This window comes from Notamacropus eugenii, chromosome 6 (assembly GCF_028372415.1).
Source record: "Notamacropus eugenii isolate mMacEug1 chromosome 6, mMacEug1.pri_v2, whole genome shotgun sequence".
Lineage (NCBI taxonomy): Eukaryota > Metazoa > Chordata > Mammalia > Diprotodontia > Macropodidae > Notamacropus > Notamacropus eugenii.
The window spans coordinates 40889228-40908721 of NC_092877.1; the positions used below are offsets into that span (position 1 = coordinate 40889228).

Consider the following 19494-nt stretch of genomic DNA (forward strand, 5'->3'; position numbering starts at 1 on the left):
CTCATTACCTCTTGCCTAGGCTATTGCAATGGTCTCCTAATTGCTGACTAATTAGGAGGTGCAGTGGCTAGAGCTCCAGACTTGGAGTCGGGAAGACAGTTCAAATTTGGCCCCTCACATTTACTAGTTGTGCAACACTAGGCAAGTCCCTTAACTTCTGTTTGCCTTGGTTTCCTCACCAGTAATACTAAAGATGATAATAGTACCTGCCTCCCTGGTTTGTTGTGAGGATCAGGTGAGATACTATCTGCAAAGTGCTTTGCAACTTTAAAGCATTATACAAATGCTAGCTGTTATTGTTATTAGGTATTAATTGGTTTCATTGCCTCAAGTCTCTTTCTATTCCAATCCATCCTTTGCGCAGTTGCCAAAATGATTTTCCTTGAGTGCAACATGTCACATTCCTATTTAGCAAACACCAGGGGCTCTATGTTCACTCTAGGGCTAAAAAGGAACTCCTCTTTTGGAGTTTTACAGCCTTTTACAACCTGGTCTCAAGCTATATTTCCAGCATCATATATTACTCCCCAGCCCTCACTCTATGATCATCCGTGGATTTGGAATATCCCCTATATTAAGTAACCAGACACCCATGGAAATATGTGAGTTCCATCATTAAAAACTTAAAGCAGACTAATGTAGGGAAATCAGACAGACACAGAGCCCAAAGAGTGGATGCTTTCTTATTCTTGGGTATAGAATTACACAGAGAATGTCCATTTTAAAAAAATAATCTTATGGAAAATGTCCATTTAAAAAAAATAACCTTATGGAAAAAAGTATTGAACAAGATAACTTTTAAGAAAATCTGTACAAGGAACTAAAGATGATGGTGTTCCTGTATGTATAATTACTAAAACCACACATTTTAATTCACTTTCATATGCATACATTTAGAATTGAGGCTATTGAAGTTTAAAAATGCTTAAAAGAAATTACATTTTAAAAGAACCTCAGCATTGTCTAGATTCAAACTTGTCTCAGCAAGTTTGAAACCCATGTTGTTCATGTTTCTTTATTACGTTCCCACTGTGAAAGATTGTTTGTACAACTGAAACTCCTAAAGAGTAAATAAATGATAGTTTAGTTAAACTGTTTCTATCAAACACATTTTATCATCCTAGATTCTCCAGACATTACCTCAAATGTTTCTGCAAATATTGGTGGCATTCATTGACTCATAATGTGACTTTGTTATTATTGTCAAAACCAGTCTGCTTGTTTAACTCATAGTAGTTGGTTATCACCCATTCCCCTTTTGCAGCTGGAATCCTTGACCTTTTTTTTATTCCCCAAGTTGGCTTCCACTCAAACTCTAGCAATTCTCTATTTGCCTAAGTTATTAATTAGATTTCCATTTGGGAACAGACTATATCAGTTCTGTGGAGACCTCCAGATTGGCAGCTGAGGTATCTCATCCCTTATTTTCCAAGATCTCTAGTAAGAGTGATTCATTAAACTATTATTGTATAGTTTAGAGCTAAAAAGTTACCTTTGTGGATATTTAGGCCAATTCCTTCATAGATAGATAGATTCCCCTCTCAGTGTGATTTATCTATTTTTTCTTTTCTATTAAAGGGACCATCCCCCTGACTGTCTTTTAAAGAGGTGTATTCACTGAATGGGCATTACCTCACTCTAAGTGAGGACCTGAAAAGGCCTTAGCCTTCAAATGGCCAGGGCTTCCCATAGCATCCTGGGCCATCTCCAGTCATCCTGATGAATATCAGGTCACTGGATCCAGATAACTCAGGAGGAGAAAGTGAGGCTGGTGACCTTGCACAGCTCTTCCTCACTCAAAATAAAGTCAAGTGCAAGTCATGTCATCATTTCTCTGATGTTATGATCTTTTTTGAAAATGAAGAATGAACACACACACCAAACTTACCTTCACTCTATTACACAGACAACCCTCTCCCCATCCCCAACACACACAGAGTTGGTGGATCTCAGAATCTTAATGTTGAAAGAAAAATGTGAAGTCATCTAAGCCAAGTTCTCTTACAAAACCTACCCATTCAGGCTTGCAGGTCCATATCTTTCCTATGAGTTTTAAGGAATGTGAGGTTCCTGGATAAAAATCTAACAGTCTAAATCTACCATTGTTTGTCCATTTTCAATGACATCAGAAGGGCGATGTCTTGACTTGCAAATGAATTGGAGTTAAGTGAGGCAGACATGCGCAAAGTCATCAGCATCTTTCTCTCCTCCAGAGACATCAAAGTCCAGTGATAAGACAGGTCAGAATAACTGGCCCAGTCTACATCCACCTGTGAGGAACTGGAAGAGATAGAGTTGGTCCACCTACTTAACTACAGATGGCAGACTCTGCGAGTGAGACTCTTAGACAAGACTTTCTACTCCTTTCTTCTTGTTCTGTATGTATTTTCTTAAGTATTCATCCATTTCATTCATCAGGGTTTGGTGCAAATGTTTGGTGGAAATAGTTTTTAACAATTTCTTTGATTTCTTCTTCATCTGTTGTGAATTTTCTCTCACTGAGAAGAAAATCCTGCTGCTATTATCCAGGCATCCTAGTCTATAGAAAGTACCTTCCCAATGATCAAGTTAAAGTTTAGTTGTCAGTTAACAACTTAGTTATTAGTCAACAACATAAATATATTAATAATGCCAACCTTTTCAATACCAACTTTTCAATACCAATTAACATCTGAGCAGGGATTGACATCCCAGCTGAGATCAGGGAGAGGACTCAGGACATAGAATCAGGCTCCAGGAAATAGGAGAGAGATGAAGTCAGAGGGCAAGGAAGAGACACTTAGCCTAGAGTTTAATTGGGTACTAGACATCTATGATTGCTGCCTTTCCATAGCTGTCACCCAGGACAGAGCTAACCCACCTACTCTCTTTTGTGTGATTGCTGTCTCTGGACCTTAAGGAGAATCCAGTAGCTTCAGTCAGAGCCTAAGATAATGAGCAGTATGGTTAGTTATGTTTCCAAGTTCTTGTGTGCCTTTTCTGGCCCCTAACAGGGTTCTGAGGTTTGATGACTTCACACATACCTTACCCTGCCCTTCTTAATTCCTAAGTCATTTTGAATTTCATTTATAGCCCCACCCCTCTTCTTGTACAGAGGCTCCTGCTACCTCTTCAGAGAAATAACAGTAATAATAAAAGATGATGATGTAGATAACAGTTTAGAACTACAAGACCCATTATGGTTACAAAATACTTTCACAGCCCAGTATATCTGGACTATGCATCCCATCTTATCCAGTCATCTCACCAGGAGAACTTCCCAAGGTAGGCATCTTATCTTCTACCCTGCCTCCAAATGTACCCCATTTCCACCTCTTGTTCTTGCTCTAGGATCAATAACACAATCATTCTCCCATTGCTACAAGAAAAGCATGACAATCTATTACTACATGGTCCCATTCCCAACCCCTGTGACTGCCCAGATCAAAATTCCCTTGTACGGTCATCACTGTTTCATATGTTTCATATGCCTTTTAGACCATAAGTTCGTGAGGGCAGGCACTGTCTTGTTTTTGTACTTGTATTTCCCGTGCCTAGCATGTGCCTGGCACATAGTTGGCTCTCCAATAAATGTTTATTTATTGATTGAATAAATAAAGCCCCAGGAGTCTGGGAAAGGCACCATTCCCAGGAAGATCCAATCAACATCTAGAGATAAGAACAAGCAGAGACACTGGGACCTTTTTCCTCTTTATATGCCCTAGTACAAGGTTGGGCACAAGCCTGTGAGACATCCAATAATGACTTTTTATCACCGAATAACAATAATTCATAATGAGGCTCTAATCCTTTAGAGAAGACATCTATTTGAGTCAGAAAGGTCAGGATTTCTGATGTAGCCAAATAAACAGCAAGAACTGCCAGTCAGCAGGAGAGGGTCAATACTGCAGTTGGCTCAGGTACCCTGAATCTTCTTGGATATCCATTTAATTTGATGTCTCAGGCTGTGTGCTCATAGAACAATCATCGTCTCATCTATTGGCTGAGGCAATTTTAAGATACATTAATGTAAGTATGGCATACAGAATGGTGCCATCAGCTCCCATGGGTTCAACTACTATCTCCATGTATAACATGCTCAGAATTTTTATAACTAGCCCCAGTTTCTTCCCTGAGTTTTTGGCTTGCATCACCAACTGCCTATTCAATATTTTAACTGGATGTTCAGTAGGCTTATTAAACTCAACATTGCCTCAAATTGCACTCATTATCTCCCTCCAGCCCCCACTCCTTCCACCACCTCTGAACCCATCCTTCTTCTTAATTTCCCTATTTCTTTTGAGGGAACTACCATCCTTCCAATCAGTAAGCATTTATCGAGTGACTTCTGTGTAGCAGACACTGGGTTAGATAATGGTGATACAAGGACAAAAATGAACAATTCCCTACCCTTAAGACTTTAGAGTTATCTCTGACTCCTAAATCACCCTTGTCCCCCACCCCCATATCCAATCAGTTGCCAAGTCTTATTAATCCTACTATCAAGACTTCTCTCACTTCTGTTCCCTTCTTTCCACTCACACATACATTAGCTAGTTCAGGCCCTCACCATCTCTCCCCTGGACTATTATAATAGCCAGGGTCTCTTTGCCCTTAGTCTCTCTTCTCTTCAATAGGGTCTTCATGTAGTTACTAAAGGGATATTCCTAAAACACTGACTTGACCATGTCACTCCTCTGTTCAATAAGTCTCAGTAGATCCCTGTTTTCAGTTATTCAGTCATGTCTGACTCTTCTTGACTCCTTTGGGGTTTTCTTGGCAGAGATACTGGAGTGGTTTGCCATTTCCTTCTCTAGCTAATTTTACAGGTGAGGAAACTGAGGCAAATAGGGTGAAGTGACTTGTCTAGGGTCACATAGCTCTTGTGTGAGGTCCGATTTGAACTCAGGTTCTCCTGACTCCAGGTCTGGAAGTCTATCCACTATACCACCTGGCTGCCCTTATAGCCTCTGGCTTAAAATATAAACTTCTCTGTTAGGTATTAAAGGCCTATCACAATCTGGCTTTAGTCTACCTTTCCAGTATTATTTTATATCACTTTCCTTTATACCAGACTGGCTTTCTTGCTGTTGCTCACATCCACCACTTTATCTCCCATTTCCTTGTGCTTGCACGGGATGTCCCCCATGTCTAAAATACATTCTCTTCTCATCTCTGCCTCCCTTCAAAACTCAGCTCAAGTCTCACCTCTTATATAAAGGCTTTCCTCTGCCCTCAGAGGACCCCCTCTGACCTTCCAGCTGCTGGTGCCTCTTCCCCAAGTGACTTTTTATTTATAGGGTTTGGGTTATGTATACAGAGGGATTTCAGAGGCTTTCTAGTCCCAACCCCTCACTTTATAGATGAGGGAACTAAGAACTAATATATTTTGTATTTGCTTCTATCTGTATATATTGCTTTCCCTGATGGAACTTAAACTTCCTGAAGGTAAGGAATGCTTCAATTTTTTTTTTGCACCCCTAATGTCTAACCTAGCACCCGACACACAGAAATCACTAAATAAATGCTTATTAATTGATTGATAGTCCTAGGGTACTTTGTCTTGATGAGATCACAGTTTGAGCTCTATATTTATTTCTGAATGCCATATTTAAATAAAGACTCTGGTATAAATTAGAGAAAATCCAAAGGAAGGTGAGGACTGGAGACTATGCCTTGTGAGGATCAGTTGAAGGAACGGTGTTACTGAGGAATACTAAGGAATGTGTTAGCTATCTTTTTGTATTTGAAGGGAGGTCATGTAGTAGATTAAAGTTGTTCTACCAAGCACCAGGAAGCAAAAATAGAAGTAATGGGTGGAGGTCGAAGAGATGTGCCTAACATATGAAAGAAATTTCCAACAATTAGATCTAACTAAAACTAGAATGCCTCAGGAGGTGACAAGTTCTGCTCAGTGGAGGTCGTCAGGGAGAGGTGAATGACCATTTTAAAAATGCTTTATTGATTCTGTGTTTTCATATCACTGTTACTTCCTGAGAGGATTGTTAGGTACCTTCCTCCATTCTCTTCCCATTAAAATGATATGATTTTTTATATTTAGATTACAGATCTACTTGGAGTTTGTTGTAGTATATGGTGTAAGATGTTGCTCTATATCTAATTTTCTGCAATTCTGCTCTCCAATTTTCTCAGTAGTCTTTGTCTAATAGGGCATACTTAGCTCAGTAGCTCACATTCAGGTTATAGAGTCATAGAGATTCTTTGGTTTATCAAACACTAGGCTACCATGTTCATTTGCTTCTGGGTCTTGCTTATCTCTTCTCTCTGGATGACCATTTCTTGGAGGAATTTGTAAGAGGACATTCCTACTCAGTTAGAGATTTGGTTAGACAGCTCAAGATCTTGTCTGACTCTGAGGTTCCAAGTTTTTATGATTATCTTGGGGAGTTACAAGAGTAAGTGAAACGATGAATTCATTATTCTCATAGCCTGAGAGGTTCTTGGAAGCTTTGAAGATCTCACTATTCCCAGGAAGAGCAGTTGCCCAGAGGTCCTGACTTTGCCAAGAGAAAGTTTTAATTCTAGAGAGGGAAGAGTAGAAGAGACTGTTCCCAGCCAGTGCCCCCAGCATTAGTTGGCATCTGTTACCAGAGAGTGTGCTCCAGATGGTGGAGCCAGGAAATCTTTCCCCAGGACCTGCTTTTTGATAGAGAGCTGAGGCAGTCATATGTGAAGTTGTGTGTGCATTGGCACACATGTATGCTCATGACTGAGGCTTCCAGAATGGCTCCTCCAAAGGCACAGATCACAGTCTGCCTTATGTTCTAACATGTCTCTACCACATGTAAAGACCCAGACGGTGAACACTATCTGTGATTCATCTTTGGCTCTTCCATAGCTGCTAGCACAGGACCCTCAATACAGTGAGTGCTCAGTAAAAGTTTGTTAAATGAACACAATATGGCTCTGTACCCACCTAGAGCTAGGGAATTTATATTACTGAAACATCTACCCTATAGCACACTATTCATCTTCTTCACTTCCAAGGAAAGGGGATGATCATAAGAGCTTTCCTCAATTCACAGATCAGAGAACTTGGTCACAGAAGGTTTTATCTACTTGTCCAAAGTACCAGACATCAATAGCAGCCACACCATTGGTGGCATACAGGAATTCTGTTAATCTGAAAATCAGTTCAGGCCAGTTGGCTCCAGTATATGGGGCCAAGGGGTCCAAAGTCACTTCCCAGGACATTTAGGGTGCAATCAATATTCCTCCCAGATGCATTATGCTCCCTTATCCCAGTCTTGCAAAGAAGTGCTAAGCCCAGGGGAAAAGGGCTCAGAAGGATGGGTGGAAAGAACAGAAGTGACAATCTTGGCTACTACATGTGGCTATTTACCCCAGCCCTGAGCCAGTGACCACCTGCCCAACTATGTTAGGTTCTGACATAACTGCTCTTGGGATCATTAGTCATACACAACACATTGAAAATAAGAGCAGGAGGTCAGTTATTATTTCAGTAGACTGATAAGACTGGTGATAAAGAAGACCTTCCCCCACAATCCCTCCTGGTAGAGAGCTGGTGGACTAGAGGTAAGAAATGAAGCAGATTTGGTCACCTATGGTCAGTGTGTTCATTCATTTTGACTGTAATTATTTTTTAGGGCTGTGCAGGTCACCAGCCTCACTTCTTCTCCAGAGCCATCTGAATCCAGAGACCTGATATTACTCAGGAGCCCTCCCTCACTCGAAACAAAGTCAAATGCAAGTCATGTCATCATTTCTCTGATGGCATGGTCTTCTTCGGCAAGGAAGGACCAACACAATTCTGTGAGTAGATGCAGCTGGCTGAATGCTAGCTGGGTACCTCACCTCCTCCTCTCCTGTCTGCCTCCCCCTCCCCTTCCTTCTCCTCTCCAAAGGAAGGTAAACTTGGATGGCCAAAAGATGTCCAATTGACTTGGGTTTTACTGACTTATTTCCTAAATACTTGTTACTAGGGAGGGGTGTGTGTTTGGGGGTGTGTGTGTGTGTGTGTGTGTGTGTGTGTGTGTGTGTGTGAGTAATCACTGGAAAGATAATAAAATAACAAAGATAGAAAAATGACTTAGGGACCTTCTGGTCCAACTCCATCATTTTATGGAGGAGGACACTTTGACCCAGAAGCTTGCTTCAAAGTAAGCTGGAGAATACCCTAGCTAGAATCATAGATTTTCATAGACTTTGATAGACTTTTAGATTTCTGTCCAGCAGGAGGAGATTTGGGGGACTATCTCATCCTCATCTGGATAGAGGAAAATTCATGCACAAAAAACAGAATTGACAGCTGAAGGGCTTAGATCTTCTGGCCCAGTACAACCTGTGTTCACCACATCACATTGCCTATTTGTGATCTGGTCAACCCATAGGCGACTTATTATTTAATACATAATACTATATTTTAATTATGGCAAAGTGCCGTACAGTTTCTCATTTGTTCTTCACATCTATTAGGTAGGGGTAACGTTTATCATTCCTATTTTTCAGATACAAAAGCTAAGGTTCAGAGAAATTAACAGACCTGTCACAATTTAACGTGACAAAAAGGAAGATTATAAATGTTGGAGAAGATGTTGGAGAGTTGGAACATTAATTCATTGTCAGTGGAGCTGTGAGCTGATCCAACCATTCTGGAGAGTAATTTGGAACTATGTTCAAAGGGCCAGAGAAATGTGCACACCCATTTACCCAGCAATATCGCTTCTAGGGCTGTATCCCAAAGTGATCATAAAAATGGAAAAAAGACTCACATGTTTAAAAAATATTCATAGCAGCTCTTTTTGTAGTGGACAAGAACTGGAAATTGAGGGAATGACCATCAATTAGGGAATGGTTGAATAAGTTGTGATATATGGATGTAATAGAATACTATTGTGCTATAAGCAATGACAGACAGATTTCAGAAAAACCTGGAAGGACTTCTATGAACTGATGCTGAGGAAAATGAGCAGAACCAGGATAATATTATACATAGCATCAGCCACAGTGTGTGAGGACTGTTTCTGATAGACTTAGCCCTTCACAGCAATGCAAGAACCTAAAACATTTCCAAAGGACTCTTGAGGCAAAATGCCATCCACATCCAGAGAAAGAACTATAGAATCAGAACGCAGAATGAAGCAGACTATTTTCTCTCTTATGTCATGTTTTGTTTTTTCCCGTGGTTTCTCACAGTCATTTTAATTCTTCTATGCAACAAGACTAAAGTGAAAATGTGTCTAACAAGAATGTTATGTGTAGAACCCATATAAGATTGCTTGCAGTCTTGGGGAGGGAGAGGAGAGGGAGGGTGAGAAAATTTAAAACATATGGAAGTAATTGTTCAAAACTGAAAACAAATACATTAATAAAAAAATTAACGGTCACACAGCTTATAAGTGTCAGAGGCAAGATATGAATCTGGGTTTCCCAGGTCCTTGATCAAGTCTGGTACTCTATCCAACACCTCTTCCTCTCTCCCCACTCCAAAAGGAAGAAGGAGAGAGAAAGGAGGAGTCAGTGAGCTTCCATTCACTGGACACCCAGGACTCCTGCCTAAGTCATTGAAATAATTCCCTGCCACAAGGAGGTTCCACTTACCCATCTGACAGGACACCCTCCGCAATCTCACACACCAGGACAAAGAGCAGCATGAAGGTCAAGATCCAGCGAAGGTTGTGGCCAGGGAAGTGAAGCCATGTGCTGTGATGGATGTGAACTTTTGCACTCTGACTGCCCCATCCTGAAGAGAATGAACAGCTCAGTCACAGTGTCCAGAAATGGTGAAGGTATAGTTTCATGCAGATCAGTGCACAGGTTTCATGTGGGTGTAAATGATAGAATGTAAACTCTTTGAGAGTAGAGACTATTTCACTTTTGTTTTTATATCACCAGTCCAGGCACAGTGCCCAGTCCATAGTAGGCACTTAATGATAATAGGCTATTCAAGGTTTGCAAACTGCTTTTCAAATATTATCTTATTTTATCTTCACAGTAATCTGGAGAGGTCATCCCCATTTTACAGATGAGGAAGCTGAAGGCTAATAAGCTAGCAAAATAACCAATAGATTTCTGAGGCCACATATGAACTCAGCTCTACTTTGACTCAGCATCTAGTGCTCTATCCAATTCACCACGTAGTTGCCCTAATAATGGCTTGTGGATCAATTAGTGGTAAGTGCTCATTTGTGTGAATTGATTGTCTGAAAGTGATGATTTCATTAGGATAAAGAACTGTCCACTGGAGGGACTCCCTCTAGCCATGCATATTGGCAATTGTGTAGCTTATAGCTTTAGGGAGCTGCCTGGAGGCCCTTAGAGATTATGTGACTTGCATAGAGTCACACAGTCAGGATGTGTTAGAGACCAGACCTGGATCCAGGTCTTCCAGATTTTAAGGCTGCTATTGATACACTTTCCTATATATCAGTACTGTGAGAAATGCTTTTAAGATTACCACCACCACCATCATAATCATTAACATTCAGGTAGCACCTACTATGTGCCAGATGCTACGCTAAGTGTTTTACCAAAATTCAGTACTAGGAAATAGTCTGGATAAACATAGGTCATAGACCTAGAGTTTGGAACCTTGAGTTAGAATATTGTCTTTGCCATGTAACTCTTTGGCAAGTCACTTGTCTTTAATTCTCAGTTTAATGGAACTGGACTGGATGATTTTGAAAGAAAGTCCCTTCTAGTTCTGACATTCCAGGTTTTCAGTTCTAGGTACTACATTATATGCTCTAAATTTTAGCCTCTTCCAGCTCTAACATTCTATAGTTCTGTGTTCCCATGTCCCTACTATGTTTTATGTTCTAACTCTCTCACCAGTTCTGACACTTTGATTCTGTGAGCATCAAAGACCTGTTATTCTCTCATATGGGGCTTCCTGAAATAACAATACTTCAGATTTCACTTTTCTTATAATACTCTGGTGAGGGAAGTAGTACAAATATTATTATCACATTTTTACAAATGGGGAAATTGAAGCTTAGCAAGGTTAAGTGGGTTGCCCAAGGTCATACTACCAATATATGCTAGAACGGGGGCTTGAATTTAGATCTTTGGACTCTAAGTCCTGGACTCCCTCCAGTATACTAGAAAAGAGCTGCAAATCCTCTTGGAAGGATTGGAAGTGGGAGACACATTTAGGGGAAGAGACATTTCTAAGAAAGATAAGAGTGGCTAGAAGGTAGAAGAAATGAAGAGATACTTAATATTGAGCATAGGGTCTAGAGGATGCTATTACTCACACTGAATCTGTGCTGATTGTTTGGGGCTTTTTTTGGGTATGTATGTTTAGTTTATTCTTTTCTTATTCTTACCAAGTTTTCCAGCCAGAAAAGGGATTAAGCCTCCTCTGGTATGTAAATCAAGGTTTGGATTTAGTCTTAGTTTTTAGCTACTTGGTAAGGGTGCTTATTCCCAGAATTTCAGAATTTGGGGGGAGGGAACCTAGAAGACATCTAGTCAAATCTTTACTTAAACAGGAATGCCTCCTAGCTTTCATTTGGATATTTTCAGCACTGGGGAACTACTTTATAGGGCAACCTATTCCATATTTTTTGATAGCCCTAAAAGTTAGGAAGTCTTTCTTACACCGAGCTTAAATCTACCTCTACAAATTTTCTGTTCTTTGCCTCTTGTTTTCTGGATGGCATAAGGAATTCTTGCTAAAATGCTTTCCTAGCACTAATCTCCTTGATATGGATGCTTCCTTCCATTGATGCAGATGTCAAGTTATCTTTGCCTGTCCATCTTGTGTGACTTCTGTTCATGTCCTTCAAGAAAATTGTCACAACGGATAGGTCTACCCAACATTCTGGAAGCCTTCCTCCAAATCTCCTAACATTGCAGGGGTACTGATGGGTACTTGAGTTACCCACTGCTTCTATTTCTCACTGGATACATGACCAATCTATCTCTTTTCCTCATTGTCTATTTCTATGGTGCCATCTTTTATGCCACTTCTTTATAACTCCTCTTGTGTAATGTGTGGCAATCTTCTCAAGCCCACCATACACCTCTTAATTGCCGTTTGGGTAACTTAACCTCAATTCTTTGGAGACTGTAGCATTGCAGAGTCCTACAACCATACAATGGCACCAGAAGAATATTGGTATTAAACAGATTGTGCTTTGTTTCATGGGGGAGCTTAATCATTAAACAAGAGTATCGTTGTGAGGAAATATATGATTGGAAAATTGAGTGGTCCTACCGGTATGCATGCAATGCACAAAGAACTATGTATGGGAAAGCCTCTAACATAGCGAGTAGAGAGCTGGAGAAGGAACATTGACAAGAATTACATAAGAATGAGAAGGGATGGGCCGCAGTTTGGAATGATGGAAGGAATATTCACATCGATGAGACCATAGGATCATTGAAGTGTTACTCCTAGTTTTACTTTTCATCAAGCATTTCAAATACTTAAAAACAGTCAAATCTCCCTTATGTCTTCTTTTCTCCAGGCTGAACATCATTAGCTTCTTCCAGGAAGATCTGGATTCAAATTCCTCCAAAACAACTTACAAACTGGGTGACCTGGACAAGTCATTTAACTTTTCTGTGACACAATTTCCTCATCTATAAAATGAGGGTGTTGGATAATCTCTAAAGTTCCTTCCAGTTCTAAATCTATGATGTTGTAGTTGTATTAAGACAGAAGTCCTAAACTAAATAAATAAAAACGCAACAAATCAGAAGTATAAATGCTGCCTATATCTACTGACCTGCTGAGGGCTAATACTTACCAGCAGGGGTGTGTGTGTGTGTGTGTGTGTGTGTGTGTGTGTGTGTGTGTGTGTGTGTGTGTGTGTTCATCATATATATCAAGGAGTGTGTTGGTAAATGTTTAACAACTGGCTCTCTAAAAATATACATGTGCATAACACACTTTTCAATTTAAGCTTCCTTATTAACATTTTATCCCGTCACTACATTAAGTCTGGATAATAAACAAAACAATGAAACAAGACTTGACTTGTAGCATAGCATTTGCCAATTTCTATGGTATAAGTGTTCACTCTGAAAATTTAACTATAGGCTTGAGCCCACTGAAGCTGGCTCCAGCATACTCTGCACATATGGTACATCAGAAGCTTGTGTATTATCAACAGGAGGGAGCTGCATCACTCTACTCATGTTTATTCAATTTTGTAACACTCCTCTCCCTCTAAAAACACAGGACATACTTTTCTATTTGAAAATCAAGATGTTTAAAAGAACATGGACATCCCCAACATAACAGAAACACCCTGGCATGTTACAAAACTTGAGTTGTTGATATTGACTCATGGAGCAAGCACTGGTAACTGCATACCTTTATGAGGGCATGTAGTAGTCTGATTGTAGACTCGGGAAGCCCTATCATTACATAGAAGCAGGCTTAGAAAAATGATCTTATCCAACACTAACCCTATGGATGAGTCCCTGCTATGCCATCTCCAAAGGGGAATATGTAGATTCTGATTCAGTGTTTGTGCACAAACTGTATACTGATTTCAAATCATGTCCAAAGGGCTATAATACTGTGTATACTCTAACACTACTAACATACCCCAAGGAGACCAAAGAAAAAGGAAAAGCACCCATATTCCTATGTAGAAATTCGTACAAATATGTACGAAAGTATTTTTAACAACTCTTTTTGTGGTAGCAAAGAGCTGGATACTAAGGAGATGTCCATCAATTGAGGAATGACTGAACAGGTTATGGTATATGAATGATGAAATATTATTGTGCTTTAAGAAATGATGAAGGGGATGATTTCAGAAAAATCTGGGAAGACCTATATGAACTGATGAAAAGTGAAGTGAACAGAAGCAAGAGAGCAGTCTGCACAATAATAGCAACTGTAAGGATAATCAACTGTGAAAGACTTAGTAACTGATCAATACAACGAGCTACCACTCCTGGAAAGGACTCAGTATCAAATGCTATCAACCTCCTGATAAAGAACTGATAAACTCAGGGTCCAAATCTAAGTGTATTTTTTTCCTTTGTTTTTCTTGCTTTTGGGGGAGGGTGGGTGGGCATGGCTAATGAGGAAATATGTTTTGCATGACTGTGTGTATATGTGTATATATATATATATATATATAATGGGCATCATATTTCTTGCCTTTTCATTGGGTGGGGGAGGCTATGGAGGGAGACAGAGAATGTGGAACTAAAAAATACAATTTAAAAGAGAACACAGTGAAATATATGCTGCTTGAAGACAGAAATGCCCAGCAATTGGTTAAATTCTGAAAAGCAGGCCTACCCAGGCTGTCAGGGCATCTGGATTAACTCTAAGCTTGGGTGCAAAGCTAAAAAGGAGACATGCTTAACGGGAAAGATCATTTAACTGAGAGTCAATTTAAGGATTCAAGTCCTAGATATGCCACTTCCTGTTTGAATGACTTGGGTATGTCACTTTACTTGTGAAGCTCATTTAACCCATTTGAAAAATGGGAGAGTTATGATCTATGGCCTTTGACCTCTGACTAGTGATCATTGATCGAGAGCTGGAAGAGACTATAGAGGGTAGCTAGTCTAACTATTATTATTATTATTTTAACAAATGAGGAAAAGGAAGCCCAAGGTCACAGGGTTAGTTATTGGCAAAGTGAGTATTTGAACTCAGGTTTCCTGACTCCAAGTTCAGCACTATTTCTCTGAATCTAAGTAGCAGTAACGTATCCTAGGGCACAGGAATTCATTAATCTAGGTAGGTTTCTATCTTTTCCCAAAGCTTCCAGCTCCTGGGAACTTAGTGGAACAGGGGACTGAAGACCTCTCGCTGAGATGAAGCTTTGGGGAGAAGGGAGGCTGGACATAACAGCCTCCTTCCCTTTGAGGGGTTGTTCTGAGGCTTAGTCCGGACTTGCACTTTGGGAAGTAGGGGAAGTAGGGAAGGGGGAGGAGGGAGACCTTGAATAGCACTGGAGGAGGGGACAGAAAGACGACCCTGCTGGGACTTCTCTGGACCCACTCTGAGTCCATTTACTTCTCACAGAACGGGCGGTGACCCCACTTTTAGCCCTGGGTTCCCCCCTCTCTCCACTTTCACTACCACCCCTCTTCCACATTAATATTACCTGGGAGCAATGTGGGGGTAGGGGAGGTAGGGAAAAGGGGGCTGGGACGCGGGGGAAGAGGGAAGAACCTATATCTCTTGGAGGAGCTTTCTGAGGTTAAGGGTTGGGGGGTGACCAAGGAAATTGAACAAGGACCTATGAAAGGGCCCCTCTGGGGTTCCAGGCCCTGGCAAAAGGAGTCTGGGGAAGACTGGAGGCCAGCGGAGCTGAGGCAGGAACGCAAACAGAGAAGGGGGCTGGAGCACACCAAAGTGGGGCTGGCAGACAGGAAAAACGAAGGGATGCAGAAAAGAACGGGCTCAGGGAGGAAGGGCTGCTTGGAGAAAAAAGAAAGAGGAGAGGGCACAGGGAAAGTGTAGGACAAGGGCGAACGAGGAAAGGCAGGAAAGCTGGGAGAGGCTGGGGATGGCGGGTGTAGGGAAGCTGGTGGGGTAGCTGGGAAAAGTGAGAGGAAAGTCTGTACTCCAGCTCAAGCCCCCGCTGCTGCTCCCCTCCCCGACCCCTCCCCAAGCCCAGTTTCTCGGTCTGGCACGCTCAGGCTTACCGATGAAGAGGATGGGGAAAGTGATGAAGAAAAGGAAGACATGTGGGACCACGTTGAGCGCATCCACAAAGCAGCCGTTGTTCAGAACGCCCTGGTCCACCTTGTAGGCGGCCGAGTCGTTCTCGCTGCCGCAGAAAGCCAAGGGCATGGCGGTGCGGGGGCCAGGCGGGCCGGGCCAGGGCTCGGGCTGCAGGCTGCGGGCTCACCAGCTTCCCTCCTACCCTCCCCGCGCCGCCGCGCTCTGGACCAGCTGTCAGCCGGTCTCCCACCCCCGCTCCACCCGCCAGCCCCGCCCAGTCTCTGTGACCCAGCTACCTGAGCTTCCACCTCTGCTCTCCACTCCCACCCCACCGCAACCCTAGACCCTGTTGGAGGTGGCACCGGTGTGTGTGTCCTATTTAGTGTGTGTGTCTGTGTACGCGCGCGCGCGCGTCTTAGGGGAGGAGGGAGTTTGCAAAGCCTCTGTGTGTGCGCGCCCATGTACGTATGTATGTATGTGTATGTGTGTACGCGCTAGTATGTGTGTATGTATATGAGTGTGTGAGCGCGTGCAAAGGAGCGTTCTGCGCACGTGCGCTGCTGGGTGAATGGAGGATGATCCCAATTATGTGTCTCTGCGCTTTTTCTTGACTTGGCTTCAGTTTGTGCTGGGGGCGCACTTTCCGTGGGCTCAGGTTGGGCGCGTGTGTGGGGGGGACTGGGAGAGTACTTCAGGGACACAGGATCGGGCTGAACCCGGGGCTCCCAAAGAAGTATGATACGAGGGTGGGGCAACTGGGGAACGCAGGACCAGAGGCTGTCTCTGAGCTGCTGGACTCATGTCCAAACATTGACTGCCTATTCCCGAGAGTCGAACAGAGAGACCCTTTCTCCCCCACAGCCTCCCGATTCACCCCGCCTCCCCCCCCAAGTCCATTGAGTAGGGGGATCCTGGAGGGAAAGGTCCTGGGGGCAATTAGGTGCCCTAAACCTGTACCCAGAAGATTCTGACCCCAGAAAGAAGTCCTGAGAACTATCATCACCCAATCTGGAGAAGAGAATCTCTGGTCACATCATTCTTTGGTCCCCAAATCTTCAGTGGCTCCCAGAGGCATACTAATAGAGTCTTTATGGTCCTTCAAAATGTGACATCACTGATCTGTTCGATCCTATCTAATAGTTTTCCCCTCCAATCATACTACACTCCAGACGAATTGGACACCTCTGTCCCCAAACGATCCAGCACATGCCTAATTAAAGGCATGCTTCCTACCTTATATGATATTCTGTGACTCTAGAATGTCCTCTTTCTCTGCTTTACCTACTGAGATCCCATCCAACTTACAAAGCCCAACTCAAATGCCACCTCTGCAATGATCAATCGCTGATCCCTCTCCCATAAGTACATTCTCCCTCAGAACTTTGCTAACTCTCTATTGAACTTATCCTGTAACGATTGCATGGAAAGAGTTATTATGTTTATTTCTTGTTCCACAACTAACTACATAGGACTTTCTATCTCCTTATTACCCAGAGCAGTTCTCTGCAAACAACTCAGTCACCAAAATAATCTATTAAGTACCTACTGTATGCAGCAGGTACTGTGCTAGATGCCAGGGATACAGACAGTAAATGAAAACTGTTTTCAATGAATTTGCATTATATGTATGCAATAAGTACTTCAACTTCAATCAACATTTATTATGAGTGGCCGCATTGGTATGAAAGCAGCACCAGCAGGACATAGTGAAATGTCTCAGGAGTCATGCCAGCGTAGGTCCGAGTCTTTTCTCCTGTACTTACTGACTGTGTGACTCTGGGAAAGCCCTCAGACAATAAATTGATTAATAGGTACTGATATGAGATGAGCTTCCTAGGGGGAAAATCTCATTAATAACCACACTAACAGTGTTTGCCCTATGGCTATTGTCTTAGCCTCCCCAAAGCATTTTTACAACTGTTTTCTCATACTGTCCCTCAGTACACCCCTCTAGTGTAGGTAAGACAACAGTTCTGAAAGACAGGCGTCCCACAGCTGGATCTGAGAGACATAAGTCAGGGAGGGGAGGAAATGGTTCGGCATCTGCTCATTGATGAGAACAATCTACTTCCTTCTTTAGTGAGGGTGGCAAAAGTGAATGCTTTGTAATGAGGTAGCAGAGGATTATGGAAGGGAGGTCATTTCTCCCTAGGAGGCTCATAGATTGTCCCCAGGATCAATGTGGGCAGGAAATAAATGTAAACTCATTTTAATGCTGACATTGTGAGGAAAAAATATGCCCTTCTTTCCCAATTATATGCCTTAAGTCGTTAAACATACTAAAGAATTTTGGATTATCAGGGTTTTGGATTATAGAGTATTATCCTTCTCCCTCCCATAAACATGAATAATGTAGAGTTAGCTCTAGAAAGACATCCCCTCACTCTTAGAAAATCTTTAATCCTTACATATGGATGAATGAAGTCCTTCGGGAGCTCCTGCTGGTAATGGGGACATGTCTTTGCTAAGGTTAATTTCTCTACCTTCGAGTAGAACTTGACTAAAACTACAGGGGGATGGAGGGGTATGTGATGCAGACCTGTGGAAGAAAGCAAACCTGAAATGAAGATGATCATAAGTTTAGTGAATTTATTTAGCAGCACATTACATATGCTGTCATGTGATTCTCAGAATAACCCTATGAGTTTGGTGGTATAATAATCATCACCATTTTACAGATGAGGAAATTGAGTCTCCTATAAATTGAGAAGCTTGTTTACGGTCATATAACCTAGACTACCTGATCCCAGACCCAACATTCTAACCGCTCTGCAACCTGTCTCCCTGAGGTAGTCATAATGGTAATAAGAATATATATATTTATAAATCAACACTAAAGGTTTTATGTACATTATATACATTTTCTATACATTATATACATTTCACATTATATACATTTACTTCACAATAGGAAGCAGCATGGCATAGTGGAAAGAGCTCTGGTTTAGGAGTCCAAGAGGTCTTGGATTCAAATGCTGCCTCTGATTCTAACTACCTGCGGTGACATTGGGCAAGGTGTCAAACTTCCTTGAGGCTCAGTTCCTTCAGTGGTAAAATGTGGGGGTTGAACTAGCAGGCCTCGGAGGTCTCTTCCAGTTGTAGATCCTATAACTCTATAAAGGAGGTAGACCAGAGATGATTGCTCATATTTCTCAGAAGTGGAGAATAGAGCTCAGAGAACAGTGACTTTCCCAAGGCTACAGGGCTAAGCAGTGGAGACAAAATGTAAACCAGGTCTTAAACAACTTTGAAAGATTTTTCTCTCTCTCTTTTTAATTGATTTATTTGTTTTCAGTTTTAAACAATCACTTCCATAAGTCTTAAATTTTCTCACCCTCCTTCCCCCTCCCTCCCTGAGACGACATGCAGTCTTAGAAGGGTTCTACACATACATTCTTATTAAACACAACTTTGAAAGACTTAAGATCTCTGATCGATGTCATTATCAAACATTGCAGAGGTCTCATGATGAAACATCATCACCGTTTTGGGACAGGGAAGTGATGGATTCAAGATGCAGAGTGAGATGCATTTTTGCACATGGCCAAAATGGGAATTTGTTTTGCTTGGCTATGGATATGTTCTGAAGGTTTTGATTTTCCTTTAATTGGGGAATAGGTGGGAGGGAGAGAAAAAAAATGGTTGTTAGTTGAAAAATAAATAATAAAATAAAATAAAAAAATAAAAAAATAAAAAAATTTAAAAAAAAAATAAATAAATAAATTATAAAATAAATAATTAAAAGCCCCAAGACTTGGATCTGAAATCTAGTGCTCTTCCCATGGTCACATGTCTGCCTTCCATTCTCGAGAGTGGTTTTTTGCCGCGCCCGTCAGAATTGATTTCCCAGGTGCTTATTGATGGCATCACTCATTTTGGCACTC

General features: G+C 41.7%; 1 protein-coding gene and 1 long non-coding RNA gene across 10 annotated transcripts in view; one reads left to right on the forward strand and one right to left on the reverse strand.

The window, feature by feature from the left end:
• The window catches only part of LOC140510761 (uncharacterized), a 36502-nt gene extending 23811 nt beyond the window's left edge, over positions 1-12691 (forward strand). For both annotated transcript variants that reach the window (XR_011969369.1, XR_011969368.1), the window contains 4 exons: positions 7608-7773; positions 8470-9749; positions 9956-10134; positions 12435-12691. This is a non-coding gene — a long non-coding RNA (uncharacterized lncRNA). The remainder of the gene's footprint in view (positions 1-7607; positions 7774-8469; positions 9750-9955; positions 10135-12434) is intronic.
• ABCC8 (ATP binding cassette subfamily C member 8) overlaps positions 1-15852 on the reverse strand; it is a 123371-nt gene extending 107519 nt beyond the window's left edge. For 3 of the 8 annotated variants that reach the window (XM_072619619.1, XM_072619620.1, XM_072619617.1), the window contains exons 1-2: positions 15592-15842; positions 9562-9703 (exon numbers count right to left, since the gene is read on the reverse strand). In XM_072619619.1, coding sequence (XP_072475720.1) covers positions 9562-9703; positions 15592-15739 — 290 coding nt within the window. In that variant the 5' untranslated portion in view covers positions 15740-15842. Of the gene's footprint in view, positions 1-9561; positions 9704-15591 lie in introns of those variants that run through there. The other 5 variants (XR_011969365.1, XM_072619624.1, XM_072619621.1 and 2 more) reach the window with 4 other exon arrangements.
• Between the last annotated feature and the right edge of the window lie 3642 nt (positions 15853-19494).